Source organism: Frankliniella occidentalis, unplaced genomic scaffold (genome assembly GCF_000697945.3).
Source record: "Frankliniella occidentalis isolate FOCC.00 unplaced genomic scaffold, Focc_3.1 Scaffold398, whole genome shotgun sequence".
Taxonomy (NCBI): domain Eukaryota; kingdom Metazoa; phylum Arthropoda; class Insecta; order Thysanoptera; family Thripidae; genus Frankliniella; species Frankliniella occidentalis.
Window position 1 is genome coordinate 156,045 of NW_026267520.1, and position 13,688 is coordinate 169,732.

The 13,688-nt window shown below is 43.1% G+C and overlaps 1 protein-coding gene across 1 annotated transcript in view; it reads left to right on the plus strand.

Moving 5' to 3' along the window:
• The window catches only part of LOC113206358 (diacylglycerol kinase eta-like), a 17,582-nt gene extending 3,922 nt beyond the window's left edge, over positions 1 to 13,660 (plus strand). The window contains exons 2-20 of the mRNA XM_052274484.1: positions 123 to 430; positions 3,787 to 3,955; positions 4,377 to 4,479; positions 4,579 to 4,904; positions 5,236 to 5,485; positions 5,560 to 5,897; positions 5,975 to 6,941; positions 7,031 to 7,414; positions 7,510 to 7,672; positions 7,759 to 8,076; positions 8,164 to 8,263; positions 8,351 to 8,519; positions 8,598 to 8,698; positions 8,809 to 8,996; positions 9,073 to 9,337; positions 9,424 to 9,541; positions 9,642 to 9,737; positions 9,842 to 9,961; positions 10,043 to 13,660. Coding sequence (XP_052130444.1) covers positions 123 to 430; positions 3,787 to 3,955; positions 4,377 to 4,479; positions 4,579 to 4,904; positions 5,236 to 5,485; positions 5,560 to 5,897; positions 5,975 to 6,941; positions 7,031 to 7,414; positions 7,510 to 7,672; positions 7,759 to 8,076; positions 8,164 to 8,263; positions 8,351 to 8,519; positions 8,598 to 8,698; positions 8,809 to 8,996; positions 9,073 to 9,337; positions 9,424 to 9,541; positions 9,642 to 9,737; positions 9,842 to 9,961; positions 10,043 to 10,342 — 4,783 coding nt within the window. The 3' untranslated portion in view covers positions 10,343 to 13,660. The remainder of the gene's footprint in view (positions 1 to 122; positions 431 to 3,786; positions 3,956 to 4,376; positions 4,480 to 4,578; positions 4,905 to 5,235; positions 5,486 to 5,559; positions 5,898 to 5,974; positions 6,942 to 7,030; positions 7,415 to 7,509; positions 7,673 to 7,758; positions 8,077 to 8,163; positions 8,264 to 8,350; positions 8,520 to 8,597; positions 8,699 to 8,808; positions 8,997 to 9,072; positions 9,338 to 9,423; positions 9,542 to 9,641; positions 9,738 to 9,841; positions 9,962 to 10,042) is intronic.
• The last annotated feature ends 28 nt before the right edge of the window (positions 13,661 to 13,688 follow it).

A 13,688-nucleotide genomic window follows, 5' to 3' on the forward strand; every position in this document is an offset into this window, starting at 1 on the left:
CCTCCCTCCCTCAGTGTGTGTCTTCTCCCTCGGGTCTCTCGGGGAATAATTTTCCTCGCAACTCTGCGGCGCCGCGATCTTCTGCTTGCTGGTGCGAATCTGAATCTGAATCTGAATCCCAGTCCATATCGAAAAGCCATCAATCTCCGCGTGCCCCGCTCTCTGCTGTGTGTCGCTGACGTCTGCCTCCTCCTCCTCCCGCCGCAGAACATCGTCATGCCCCACCAGTGGGTGGAGGGCAACCTGCCCGTGTCCGCCAAGTGCACCGTCTGCGACAAGACGTGCGGGTCGGTGCTGCGCCTGCTGGACTGGCGCTGCCTGTGGTGCCGCGCGTGCGTGCACGCCGCGTGCCGCCCCGCCTACCGGGAGCGCTGCCCGCTGGGCCCGGCCAAGATAAGCACCTTGCCGCCCACGGCGCTGCACAGCGTCGGTGAGTAACCTTATATACGTTTCTTAATTTACTCCGAGACAAGTGTGTTTGTTCACCACGACCGAAAAAGTTGCAACTAAAATGGTGCTCCAGTGCCTCCTGAACCATAGGACGTTCTATTGTACGTATGATCCGATACGTTTGGATGGAACGTCTAAAGTTTAGACGTTTGGACTTTAAAAGCTCAGCCATCACGTCGAAACGTCTAGTCGTTGTGACTGAACACCAATTTAGTTACAACAACCGAAGAACTTTTTTTCCGTGTAGTGAAGAAAGTATGTCGATATGCAAGTGTCGAAAAATCTTGCTATTTTCTTTTTGTCTTAGTGGTTTTACCACAATTTTGGTGCGTTGGAACATTTCCAACTGCAAGTATTATTATTATTTTTGCAATTTAGAGGCGGACACTAAACCCCACGCTCGCTGGACGCGTCCGTAAAGGATTCTTTTTGTTTTCTCATGTCTTTGTCCCTCTCTCTCCCGCTCCCTCTCCCTGTCCGATCGGCTCGCTGATCGTTGTGACCTTTCCGTCCGCGCGTCTTGCTTGTCATGACCCCTCCCACCACCTCGGCTCATCTCCCGATCAGCCCGAGACAATATCGGGCGACGTCCCCCCCCATCCGTCGTCCAGTGACGTCCCATCCGTCAACCCCACCGCGCCACGCCACGCCACTACCCGCCTCGACCCGCGCCTCCTTACGACCGGAACCCGTGTTCTCTCTGACTTTTTTTTTACTCCCTATCGTCACCACCGTCTGACAATTTTGCACTCTTAAAATCTTACAAAGCAATCACGCTAAAAACAATGTCTGATTTTTTTAGGGAAAAGGAGGAAACTTTGACGAGCTCCCTTGGTTCCTTGAGAGCTCTTCTGATTTCGAGGAAGTCCCATTAAAAAAATATGGGATTTCTCCTCATTTTTTGAATAGGTTCCTCGAGATTTGAGGCGAGATCTGAGGAGTTTCCCTTAAATATGGGAGTTCCTCAAATTTTTCCTTTTCTCACCAAAAAGCAAACATTGTTTTGTTCCGTGTTTTCCTTGTAAACTTATACAAAGAGTCCGATCGCTTTAAGCGAGCTGTCGTATCTTGCGAGCGATGAATAAATGGGAATCGCAAACCATTATTTATGGCAAGATTTTGTATGAATACTATCGCAAACCCCCTGTCGATGGCGCGGTGTGGTTGCGCTTTGGCCGTTGTTGTCGCGCGGCATGTTCAGCGTGTGCTGTTTTCTTCTTCTTCTTTTTTCCTGTTCGATCCTGGTCAAAACGCTCAAATCGCATCTGACAAGGCTATGAATATTGCTCTGTCCATGATGGCAATCCATGCGACCCATATCACATGCGAATCACCAACAGCACGTCACGTAGCGTGTATAACTTTTTTAAAGCATATCGGTTTGCGTGCTGCACAAATGGTGAAATTGCACTGTTAGAAAAAACTACAGGAAATGTCCTCAGTGCGCCATGTCAATTTGTTAACAGGTGCGCGACTGTAATTTTGGATTACGGTCCACTCCCTAGGATTTCGCAATCCATCTTTTTGGGAAATACAGCACTTGACTTACGGTCCATATCTTTATGGTCCGGCCCGTACATAAAATATACAGGAAGGACCGTAGGCAAACTGTACTTCCTTACAGTATTATTAACAGTGTACACTGCTCAGTTAATAACGGAGTGTTTGAGATACTGTTTTCCTGGGTTTCAATGAGTGTACAACACAACACCGCAAGTTAAAAACTTGCAAGTGTGTTCAATTTGGTCTGTTTCTCTCCATAATTAATAGTCATAAGCGTGGGAGTTTTCCCACCCTTGCACTGCGAAAAATGTCGTCGTTAATTTACGATATATTTTGTAATTAATATTTACAAACTCATGTTGTAAATTTTTGACTCTTAAAACTTGCTTGTCAACGACTTCCAAGTCGATACATAGTGCTTGTAGTTTTACAATTTTGAATTGTTATTTAACGACACGTTTCAAGAAAAATTTCTCCCGTAAAACCTACAACTATTTTTCACAGTGTGTGCAAGAGTACAGGACGAGCGTGGAATTTTCGTCACACTCTTCTTGCAACATCAGAGTAGGACTCCCCCTTTTCCCCTCCCCGTCCACCTCGCCGGGCCTGTCTCGTCACACGTATCCGTGTCCCATCGCAAGGACGGTCGGACCGCCCATCCGTCCCCCGTCACACGGAATGTCCATCTTTCTGTGTCGATGAAACGAAGCGCGCGAATGAGCGACACAGAGGCTGAGACGGACGGACGGACGGCAGAGACGGTACAGATCGCGCCGCATTTTCCCAGAGCGCCCCATTTGTCCGTCCCTCTCCTCGGCATTTTTTTCTCTCTTCTCCTGTCATCCGTCGTTTCCGCTTCCAAGAGCTTCCACTCGCGCGGGGTGGGTGCGTCTGGTCTTCCCTCTCGGGCCGCTCTCCGGCCGCTCTCCCCACTCGCGTGAGAGTGGCCGGGGGGAGAGCCCCGCTCCCCGCCGCTCCGCTCGGCGCGAGGCACCTGGTCAGCCCGGGGGGTAGGCCGGCCCGGCGAGCGCGCGTGCTCCACGGGCCTGCCCGCGCTGCTGCGGACAGGCGCTCAAGCGCACCAAAGGCGCTCGGCGCTCGGCTCGGCCGGCAGCGTGGCGGCTTCCTCTTCTCTTCTCCTGCGCTGTTCTCTTCGCTTTTGATGTCATCTACGCGGACCCTTGATTCCATTTCCTGCATTTAGTCTCCCCCCCCCTCCTCCCCTCTCATCTTACCCCCTATTTCTCTTTCGCTCCGCCACGTCGTTCTCGGGTTCAAACACCCCCCTCAACTTGCCTCTCTCTGCGCGAGATACGGCGCTGTCCTTTTTATTATTTTTATTATTTTTTTCCTCCCGGTTCTTCTTTTCTTGAGCATGAGAAATGTGTGGACACGGTTGGGGACGAGGCGCCTCGGCGCTACGCCACGCCACGCCGCCGCCGCCGGATTTATATCGGGGTCAGCGCAGCGGCATGGCTCTCTCGCTCTCACTCACTCTCACTCTCTCCCGTGCTCCGCCGCCGTCTCGCGCACTCGCTCTCTCGCTCTCTCATATTTCTCCTTTCCGCTACATGAGACGCGACGTGACCACGGCGCGGAATGGGGGGAGAGGGGCGAACATCCCCTCGCTGCCGACTGAGGAGCAAACAATCAAGATGTCGGGCGGGGCGGGGCGGAGACGCACTGCTCTGTCGGTCGCACCCGCCCCGCCCAGGGACTTGTTTACGTCGTCTGGGCTGGGGAAGCGCCCGCCAGCCAAACTAGAAGTGAGATTCGCTTTCGGCGTCATAAAGATGATACAAGGAAATGTTTTGTTTTCCGTCTCTCCCGCAGGGACGGACGAGGCCTGGGAGGCGGTGCGTCCGCAGGGCTGCTCGCCCCTGCTCGTGTTCGTCAACTCCAAGTCGGGCGACAACCAGGGCGTCCGCTTCCTGCGACGCTTCAAGCAGCTCCTCAACCCGGCGCAGGTGTTTGACCTCATCGGCACCGGCCCAGGCCTGGGGTGAGTGTCCACTCTGAAAAAAATATATATTTGTAAATGTACAATATACCAGATGGCTGATTCGCGCCGTGCACTTTCGTTGTCGTACTGTGCCGCATGCACGGGCGCGGGCGGGTTTGCCTTTGCCTATCCTCGCTGCACCTTATGGCCCCGTGCGCGTGGGCAACCCACCCGCACGCGTGCATACGACACAGACGACACAGTACATTTACGAGAGTGCGCGGCGCGAGTCTGCCACCAGCTATTTTGTATTGACGATTTACAGTGGTTCTCTCATCCACCCTATTGCAACCATTCCTCTGCTACATAAAATTGGTGTTTGTTTTCACTTTCCATCGGTTTATCTTTTAAATAATAGTTATTTTTTAGTTTTTTTTGTTTTGTTTTTTTAAGTCTTGGTTTTGATTTGATTGTCACGCAGCCTCCGTCTTTTTCGGCACTTCGACCCCTTCCGCATCCTGATCTGCAGCGGGGACGGGTCGGTGGGCTGGGTCCTGTCCGAGATCGACCGCCTCAACATGCATGTGGGTGTCGTGTGTCGTCGTGCTATCTTGCTTGGCTCTGCTGGGCGCCTGAATTGACGGCAGTTTTATGCATGGTTCTTTTCTCCCCCTCTCTCACAGAAACAGTGCCAAGTGGGCGTGCTGCCCTTAGGGACGGGCAATGACCTGGCCAGAGTCCTCGGCTGGGGCTCCTCCTGCGACGACGAGACCATGCTACCCCAGCTGCTGGAGCAGTACGAGAAGGCCTGCACCAAGATGCTCGACCGGTGGAGCATCATGGCGTTCGAACGGAACATATCGATTGGGACCGGTAACTTGCAGTTCACCACGCAGGTCTCTCCCCCCATGTCCTCGTCGGTCATGGCTGCATACGACGACTCATTCACTTACCACGCCTCCAAGATCCTCCAGTCAGACGACATCCCCGTCATCATCAGCTCTGCGCAGTGAGTACCCTGAGCACCATACGCGTGCGTCCACTATTTACGTCATGAGTGGGGTACGCATCTTCCGGCGCTGTAATTGAGGCCCCGATTGATTTGAAGCTTTCCAGACGCTATAGTTGGCAAACCACGGCGAAAAATATTATCCACTGGTATCTATTTATCACGGGCTTTCAAACGCTTTATTTTACAACCCTGTATAGTGCCGTTGAAAAGGATCCCACTAAAAAAAAATCGTAATTTTTGTTTGATTTGTGTGTGACACACGCACACTCACGCATGCGTAGGGCTAGTGATCGACCCTCTTGATATAACCATCGCTATTCTTCCGCAGGTCTGTTTGTGATAGACTGAAGTGCTATGCCCTGCAACTCACGGAACCGAGCCTGGGTAAAGCGGAGAGGGATTTTGGTCAGCAATGTAAGGTTGTCCCGGAGAAATTGGACCAGCTTCTGCATACTCTGGGCCAGGAAGAGCTCAATTTTCTTCACCCTGAATTTGAAGATGATGAGCCTTGTTTGCATGATGATGAGAAGGCGTCTTTAGAGAAATCAGAGAAGAACCAAGGAAATCACCAACTTCAAGTAACATTTTTAATAATAAATCTCTCTGAATCATTAATTATTGTGAACCATTACTAATAAATGTTTATTTACAGCTGGATGCAAACAAACGTCAGCAACTTCTGTTGAGAGCTAATAGTCTCAAAAAAGCTGTACGAAAACTAGTGGAAGCTACTGAGCAGGCTGTAGACGACCATAATAAGCAGGCATCAAAACCAGCCATGGATACCTTAAAAGTGAATCATGGACTGGACTCAGGCTCGAGCTCTGATGGCAGTCGCTGTCCATCACCCGCACTGTTAGGTTCTCGTCTGGCAACATTGTCACCCCTTCCTGACCTGAGGAGGGACTCTGGGGGTGAAGATTTATTACCAATCCCTGTTCCAAAGGAATTTGCTGACAGAAGGCGAAGCTCAGCTATGTCTGTTGAAAGGTGAGTCCTTCTCCATTATCATTACTGCTATCAATAGTTGTTTTCTATTATTGTTATATTGACCCCTTTGTTTTCAGTGTATCAGATTGTTTTGGTACACTCAGCCACAGGAGTTCCCTCCAGCCACCGGATGGCGAAGAGTCCAAGCAGGAAGTTCTAGACCCAAAAAGAAAGGCCCTTGGGGTGATTGAAAACAATCCAGGAAGAAATGCTGATTTGCACAGTAGAGTAGAACCCAACAGACTTCCAATACTGCCAGAATTGAGTTCAGAAGCAATTTGTACCAACAAGGTCCGAAGAGCTGGTGCTGAAGATAGTTTTCTTCAGGTTGTTGATGATCCGAATCGCAGGTTTAGCTTTGGTGGATTTAGCACTGATGGTACTACAACTGATAAAGAAGTAAATTCAGTGAAGTTTGAAAAATGTAAGCGCCCTAACAGAGGCCGTCACAGTGTAGATAGTGGTGAAGATCCTGTTTGGAGATGCTTGGCCCTGGAAGGTAGTGAAATTGCAGACATCAAACATATTGATTCCTCAGAGACATCTGAAGAAAGTGCAGAAGGTTCTATTAAAATACCAATAGGCATGGAGAACTCAATCAAGGACTCCTCTGTGAAATTTCAGTGTCCCCCTCTGCACAATGCTGCAAAACAACTTGTTGGAATTGATGGATCAGAGTATGGTGATTGTACTGATCCATTCGTTACTTCAGGGGAGGAGAATGAATCTGAGGATGATGTCCGGTTTGCTATTGGATTGAGTGGGCATGCGCAGTACACAGAAGATGGAACAGATCCAGCTGCTAAGTGCACATTAGCTCATTTTGTTGAAGGTAATGACATTGCGAGGCGCTCCATTAAATGTCGTCACATAGCAACAAGAAGACCAGAAGCTCGCCATAAAACCAAAGTTCACATCTGTGAGCAAATTCAAGAAAACAGACTAGATGTTCCTGTACTTAATATTGATGAAAACTTTGAAGATGAACTTCTTCCTGCATCTAGCATTGGGAACCTATCTGATGAGATGGATCCCTATTTGAAGGTAATAGACAAATACTTATTCCTTAATTACACAAATTACCATTTCAATTTGTGTACCTAGAATTTTATTGTCATACTTTTTGCTTGCAGGGTTTCAAAGTATATTCCCGGGATCCCTCTCCAGAGGACAAAAAGACTGAACCTGAAACAGGAGATGGTATTCACAGCTTGCTGTCAAGTCTTAATGTACCTGAGGCAGGACGATACAACCGCAGTCACAGCTTAGGAGGTGGTCCTACTCCTACTCCACCATCTTCTGCAGCAAGTACCACAGGAAGTAGTACAGGGTGTTTCTATCCCGAAAATGATCAAATTCAGATTCACATACAAGGATCAAATAACAATTTGACAACTGGCCACGATAGCGACACAAGTGGAAGTGGCGGTGGGAGTACCTTACATATACTTTCCCCTTATCATCTGCAACGTAAAAGTATAGCAGCATCTTCAGCTATGTATCAAGAGAAAGAAAGGGTACAGTTTTCTAAAATATGAAATATGTCTGAGAACTCATGCATTGTGTTTAATTCTTTTTCACAATAATTATTTTGCAATTTCTTTTTAAACAGATGCTTAGCCCCATAAGAAGAGCGAAGGAGAGGGGATTTCCTCATCCAGTGATAAGTGTTGTTGTTGATCCTCCATCTCCTACACAATCTGAGGAGGATAAGCATCAGTCACTTGACGACAACCCGTACCGCCGATATAGCTGCGATAGCGCTGGTGGTAAAGGTCTGTACTTTACTCCTAAATTAAATCACCGCTCAAAGTTTAGTTTTCCAGAGATTTATTTTTTTGCTCTTTGTCTACTTAAACAGCCTCACCACAACAACTGTGGCGCTGTTCGCCAGCTGCTAGCCGACGAATTTCCAGCGGTAGCCTCCTCAAAGTACCAACAGAATCTGGAGATCGGTCCTTATCTCAAGATGATTCCACTCCAGGCCCCAGACAGCCGTTCCGTGATCGCCTCCGTAGCTCAGTAGAAAGGGATCTGCAAGTCAGTATTGATCTTATGGCATCTGTATCCGCCAAGACTGGTGCAATCGGAACTGTTGGTGCCGGAGAGACTGGGACAGTACCAAAAGCAAAGAAGTTGCCAATTATCAACCCATTAGTTAGACTCCCCATGTGGCCAAGTATGTTTTGGTTTATACTTTAATGCTTTCCAATTTTAGCACACATGAATTTATAATCTAAACATTATTTTTCCTTTGTAATTCTAGATGTCAGCAGTGCTGGAATGATTAGCAAGGCTCTTCTGGCAAATGCTGATGCCCTCTGTGCTGCTGCATCTCCTTTGATGGATCCAGATGAAACCTTGTTGTAAGCAACCAGTTACATTTACCAACACTTATTTTGCTTAAGTATAGTTAAAGTATGCCATAATAAAATCCTATTTCATTTTTATAGAGAGGGATTCTTTGAAAGGTGTGTTATGAACAATTATTTTGGTATTGGAATTGATGCAAAAATATCCCTTGACTTCCACCACAAAAGGGAAGAACACCCTGAAAAGTGCAGATCTAGAGCAAAGAATTACATTTGGTATGGTGTGCTAGGCAGCAAAGAGTGGCTACAGGTAAATTCTAAATAATTTAGTTTTGAACAGCATAGAAAGGGATTGTTATTTTACTTATAAGATATTCTGTGTTTTCAGAAAACTTACAAAAATTTGGATCAAAGGGTTCAATTGGAATGTGATGGACAAAAAATACCTCTGCCTTCATTGCAAGGCATTGTGATTTTAAATATCCCAAGGTGTGTTCTTTCATTCCTTTGTTGAGATATTTTTAGGAATTAATCTAATCTATTAACAACCACAACCCTACATTAATTATTCATTGATTTTTTTTAAATTTAAATTTTAGCTTTATGGGTGGAACAAACTTCTGGGGAGGATCCAAAGAAGATGATGTATTTTTAGCTCCAAGTTTTGATGATCGAGTTTTGGAGGTTGTTGCTGTTTTCGGATCCATGCAAATGGCAGCTTCTCGTCTCATTAACCTCCAGCATCACAGGATAGCACAATGTCAAACTGTCCAAATTAATATACTTGGTAAGATTCAAGATGAGTCAAATGTTTGGTGTTCTCAAAATCTATTTTGAAATCTCATTATTTGGTATACTTTTAGGAGATGAAGGGGTTCCTATTCAAGTTGATGGTGAAGCATGGGTGCAACCCCCTGGCATGATACGTATAATCCATAAAAATAGAATGCAAATGCTCTGTCGCAATAGTGCATTGGAGAAATCTCTAAGAGCCTGGGAAGAAAAACAACGCTCACATATGCCTCATCCAACCACTGGGTTAACTCCTCATGATCGGCTTGCTCCATTCAATGAAGAAGAACTTGCCTTGCTTCTTGGGTTCATTGATGCATCAACCACCCTAGTGAGGTGCGTCTGTCTCAAGGATAAGAAAGTGCCATAAATTTGATGATTTTTTTCTCTCAGGTTGATACTTAGCTTATGTTATCTTGCAGATGTGTTAAATTGCTGACAATTCGTCACCCATCTATTGAAGCTGACCTCTATGATTTAGCTGCTAAGACTCACGACAATTTGGAAAATGTTCATCCGGGAGGAAAACTTTTGGCAGGCGTAAGTGCACGATTTTGATGTTTGTTGTTACATTTAAATGTCCAATGATTTTCACACAAAAGTGAGTTTTGACAATAACCACTTTCTTTTTACAATTTAGACTGAGTTGCGCCCTGCAGTAACAGGGCTGGTTGCCAGTGCTAGACAATTACATGAAGAATCCTGCCAACTTCTCAGAGAGAAAGCTCATCAACTGGTAATGGAAACCAATATATTATCAGCCTCATAGTACAATATCCTGTTGGTTTGAAATTTTAATTAAAAATATTCTATTCTTACAAATTTTATTAATTTTTGTAGCGGTTGCGAGAGGATCTTGAGGGACAACTTAGCTCGGCTCTAGCAAATATGGAAGTAGAATTGCGAAAATGCAACATAGATGATGGCTGTGTTACTCTACATCAACTACCACCTGGAGAGGTATGAGTATTGGTCAGTTTTTTGTGATACTTGCTCTTCAAGAGAAAAAATTGTTATACTTGTGTTTTCTTGTGTCTATAGGGTGAAAGGAAAGGAAAAGCAAGAGGACTCTTCTGGCTTCGGTTTAGAAGAGGAGAGCGTACCACCCACGGAGAACGCAGTCGCCAAACTGCCGCAGATGTAGCTACATGGGGCACATCAGAAGTGGCATCATGGCTTGAATCACTGCAGCTTGGTGAATATATTGATTCATTTACAGTACATGATATTCGTGGCAAAGAACTTCTCACATTGGCACGAAGAGATCTAAAAGAATTAGGGGTGACCAAAGTTGGGCATGTTAAAAGGATCTTGCAGGCTGTGAGGGATCTTACTACTTAAGAGAACATATTTTATTGTTTAGCACCATCCTTGTCTCTTTAAGTTGTGACAGCCTACACAACATTCCCTTTTATTTCATCAGAACAAATAACTGTTCATTTTTCAGAGTATTAAAAAGTAGTTTTTGACAAATGAAATGTCAAATAAAGGCAATACTTGAATTGTGCAATAAAACACAATCAAAGCAATACAGTACATTGGCATTGGAATGCCTACCTATAACAATAAAGGCAACTTGTTGTTTCATAATTGTTGGTTTTCTTGACAGTGTTGTGCAGTATTATTTACTTGCCTACGTTCGTTAATGAACCTGTATTGAAGGAAGTTGATTTTAAATCCATGAAGCAACTGGTGTTCATAATTTATTCAATTCTTTTTCACTGTTCGTTCCTTGAGTACATGGTTGTGAATTTGGTGCTCAGTTGGGGAATTATCTGGAGCAATACATTGCAAGGGTACTGTAATTATGGATCGCTGATGTTTTAATAATATGACTTTGTGGTGACAATTATGAAGGTATTCATAATATTTTAATTTATTGTACTTCTTACGGTCAAAGTGATACAGATGGATGTAAGAACTACTACTGAATTGTGATGCAAAAGAGTTTTGTAAAAAAGCACATTTCATTTGTGGATCATCTTATTCTTAAGACAGGTCTCTTAAACATTTCATCCTATTTTAAATTGTTACTTTACTTGGGTAATATAATATTTTCAGATGTAAGAAAAAGTATGGGCCAACCTCTAAGTTAAGTTAATAACTTACAGCTGACCTCTGATTATGATTTATAGCAATATTGACCAAATCATGTTGATGATCCTGTATCATCCTGCAAGCTAGTGGTCCAATTTTAATCTGATTTTGATTACTATTCTTAACAGGATTGTTACTAGTTTGTAGACTTCTTTCACAAACATTAACAGTTTAATTGTGTGTGTACTCATACAACTTATAGAAAAATAATTTTAAGATTAATTCTAGTGTGATATTCTGTGCATTAATCTGACCTAGTGATCTACAATGCAGTACTGATCTAATTCACAGTACAGTATCTATTGTGGTTCCTGTGTGCAAACCAAGACCGAGACTGATGGGACTGATAAAAATTCCCAAGGAGTTGAAAGTTATGATGGAAAGTGTATTAGACATTTTTCTCATCTAAATTATGTTCATATTACTGCGGTAGAATATGACATATTATTATCCACTGCACTATGCTTGCACTTGATTTCTCTTGCAAGATGAAAATTGGATCATAGGGCAGGTTATTTTGTGAATTAGCCAGGCTCTTCTCATTGGCTTTTCAACATTGCAATACACAAAGTGTCAGAAAAAATAGAAGGATGAGTTTTACCTTCTCTATTTTGTTCTCTTAATTCTAGGCAAAAGCTAGTTACTAGAATTATAGTATATCTATCAGTATTTTTTTGTAATCTAAAGGGTAACCTTCATATTAATGTGATGCAATTTACTGTTAAACCAACTTCCCGACTATTGATTTGATTTTTTTCTCAAAATATTAGTTTGATAAGATTTTGGTCAATCAGTAGTTTTTAATAATATAGTATAGACAATTACCAGGTTATTGTGATCTTGTGGATTTCTGGGATAGGTGGAGGAGAAAATACACTTTCTGTCCCATGTTTCTATCCCGAGAGCGAAATCTTCTCCTCAATTCTTTTATTTTGATTCCATTCTTACCACTTTTCAGTACCTGATACTGAAAAGTTTGTGGGTAAAAAGCTTTAAATAAGGAGCACAATATTTTGGAGTCACTTGCAGTTTGTAAATATTTGTCTTTACAAACTCTTGTAATTCATGAAAAAATTTTCTGTGTTTCTTTCCACACATGTATTTATTGCACTGAATCTTAATAATTTATGATCTCGATGCTTTCTTTCTTTATAGTATTAGAGGCAAGTGTTGCAGCAAATTTTTATCGCATGTTTATTCACAGTTATTACACTTTAACTAATCCACAATATATCACTAGACTCGGCTAAAGCAATATCCGTATTTCCATTTTAGTGTGTGTTTTTCCCTAGGCTGCTAATGTCTAAGGTTCTATTGATGCAAAAGCGTAATGATGCATCTGCATTAACAACTTAGTCTGGTACCAGGTTCCTTGTGTACAGATCTTTAGTACTTAAAGTCATAAATTTCCTCCCTTTCCTCTATTTTATGAAGACTGTCCTCTTATCTGTGATACTCTCGCCCAACATCTATTTGCCACATTTATTTTGATGTTCTGTATCCTATTGAGTATTTCTTAGTCAGAGGAACACACATGCTGCAGACTAAAAATTATGTAGGCACTGCTATTTTCTAATGTCTTCTCTTGGAGGAATCAACATTATTTTTGATGTGTGGTCAAACAACTTGCTGGACTCAAATTACTGAAACTTTCTTTGTTATGTTAGAGAACACAAGAAAATCATTATATTTTACATTTGTAAACAATGTTTTCTCATCCCAGTATTTTTAATTATCTTGTCTTTTGTATACTTTATTTAACCGTGCAACTACCAAAGGCATCTTTTAAGTATTTGTTTTCATAGATTGGTAAGAAAGATCTTATGTCCTATGCATTTAAGCTGAATCCTTTGTTTTTCCTTCACTTAATCATCAAATCACATTTAAATAATTTTAGTGCACCATGATCTTTTTGTGAACCCTGTCACAATGCAACTACTGTATTGTTACAGATTGAAACCTAGATTGTCCTCTTCCCTGTGATAAATGTGATCTACTTTGAGTCTTGGGCCCTTCAATTTGTTTTTATTGAATGTAATACAAGTCAGTATTTGTAGTTTCTCAACAATTTGATTATTTATGGAAAATATCTTGTCAGGTTCTAATTTATCAAAAAATTAGTGAATAGGATTGTCAGATTGCCTGTATGCCTAATGAATATCCATCTAGTCGTGTTTATCATCCTACTATCGCAGTCATCACTTACATTGTAATATTTTGCATCTATCCTTAATTAATTTAAAGGTCTGTTCTGTAACTATTCTGCATAATGCACATAGATATACACATACTTACATACCTACATAAATACATACATAGAGTTTCGCATGCTATTCCGTTCAATGGAAATTGAAATAAGTTGTAGACCCCAGACTTTTAATCCTACCAACATCACAGTAATCCCAAGTGTCGAGACACATCTCTATACCTTCGATGTTTCAAGGCTTTAAAACTAAATTTTACAGGCCTACATGTCATACAATACTTTCTATTGAATGTTCTATTTTGTGATCTCATGCATAGCTTTCTTGTGTGAAAAATAAAGGCAAATCGTCGAACTGATTTTAGAGTGCCTTAATGCCCCCCCCCC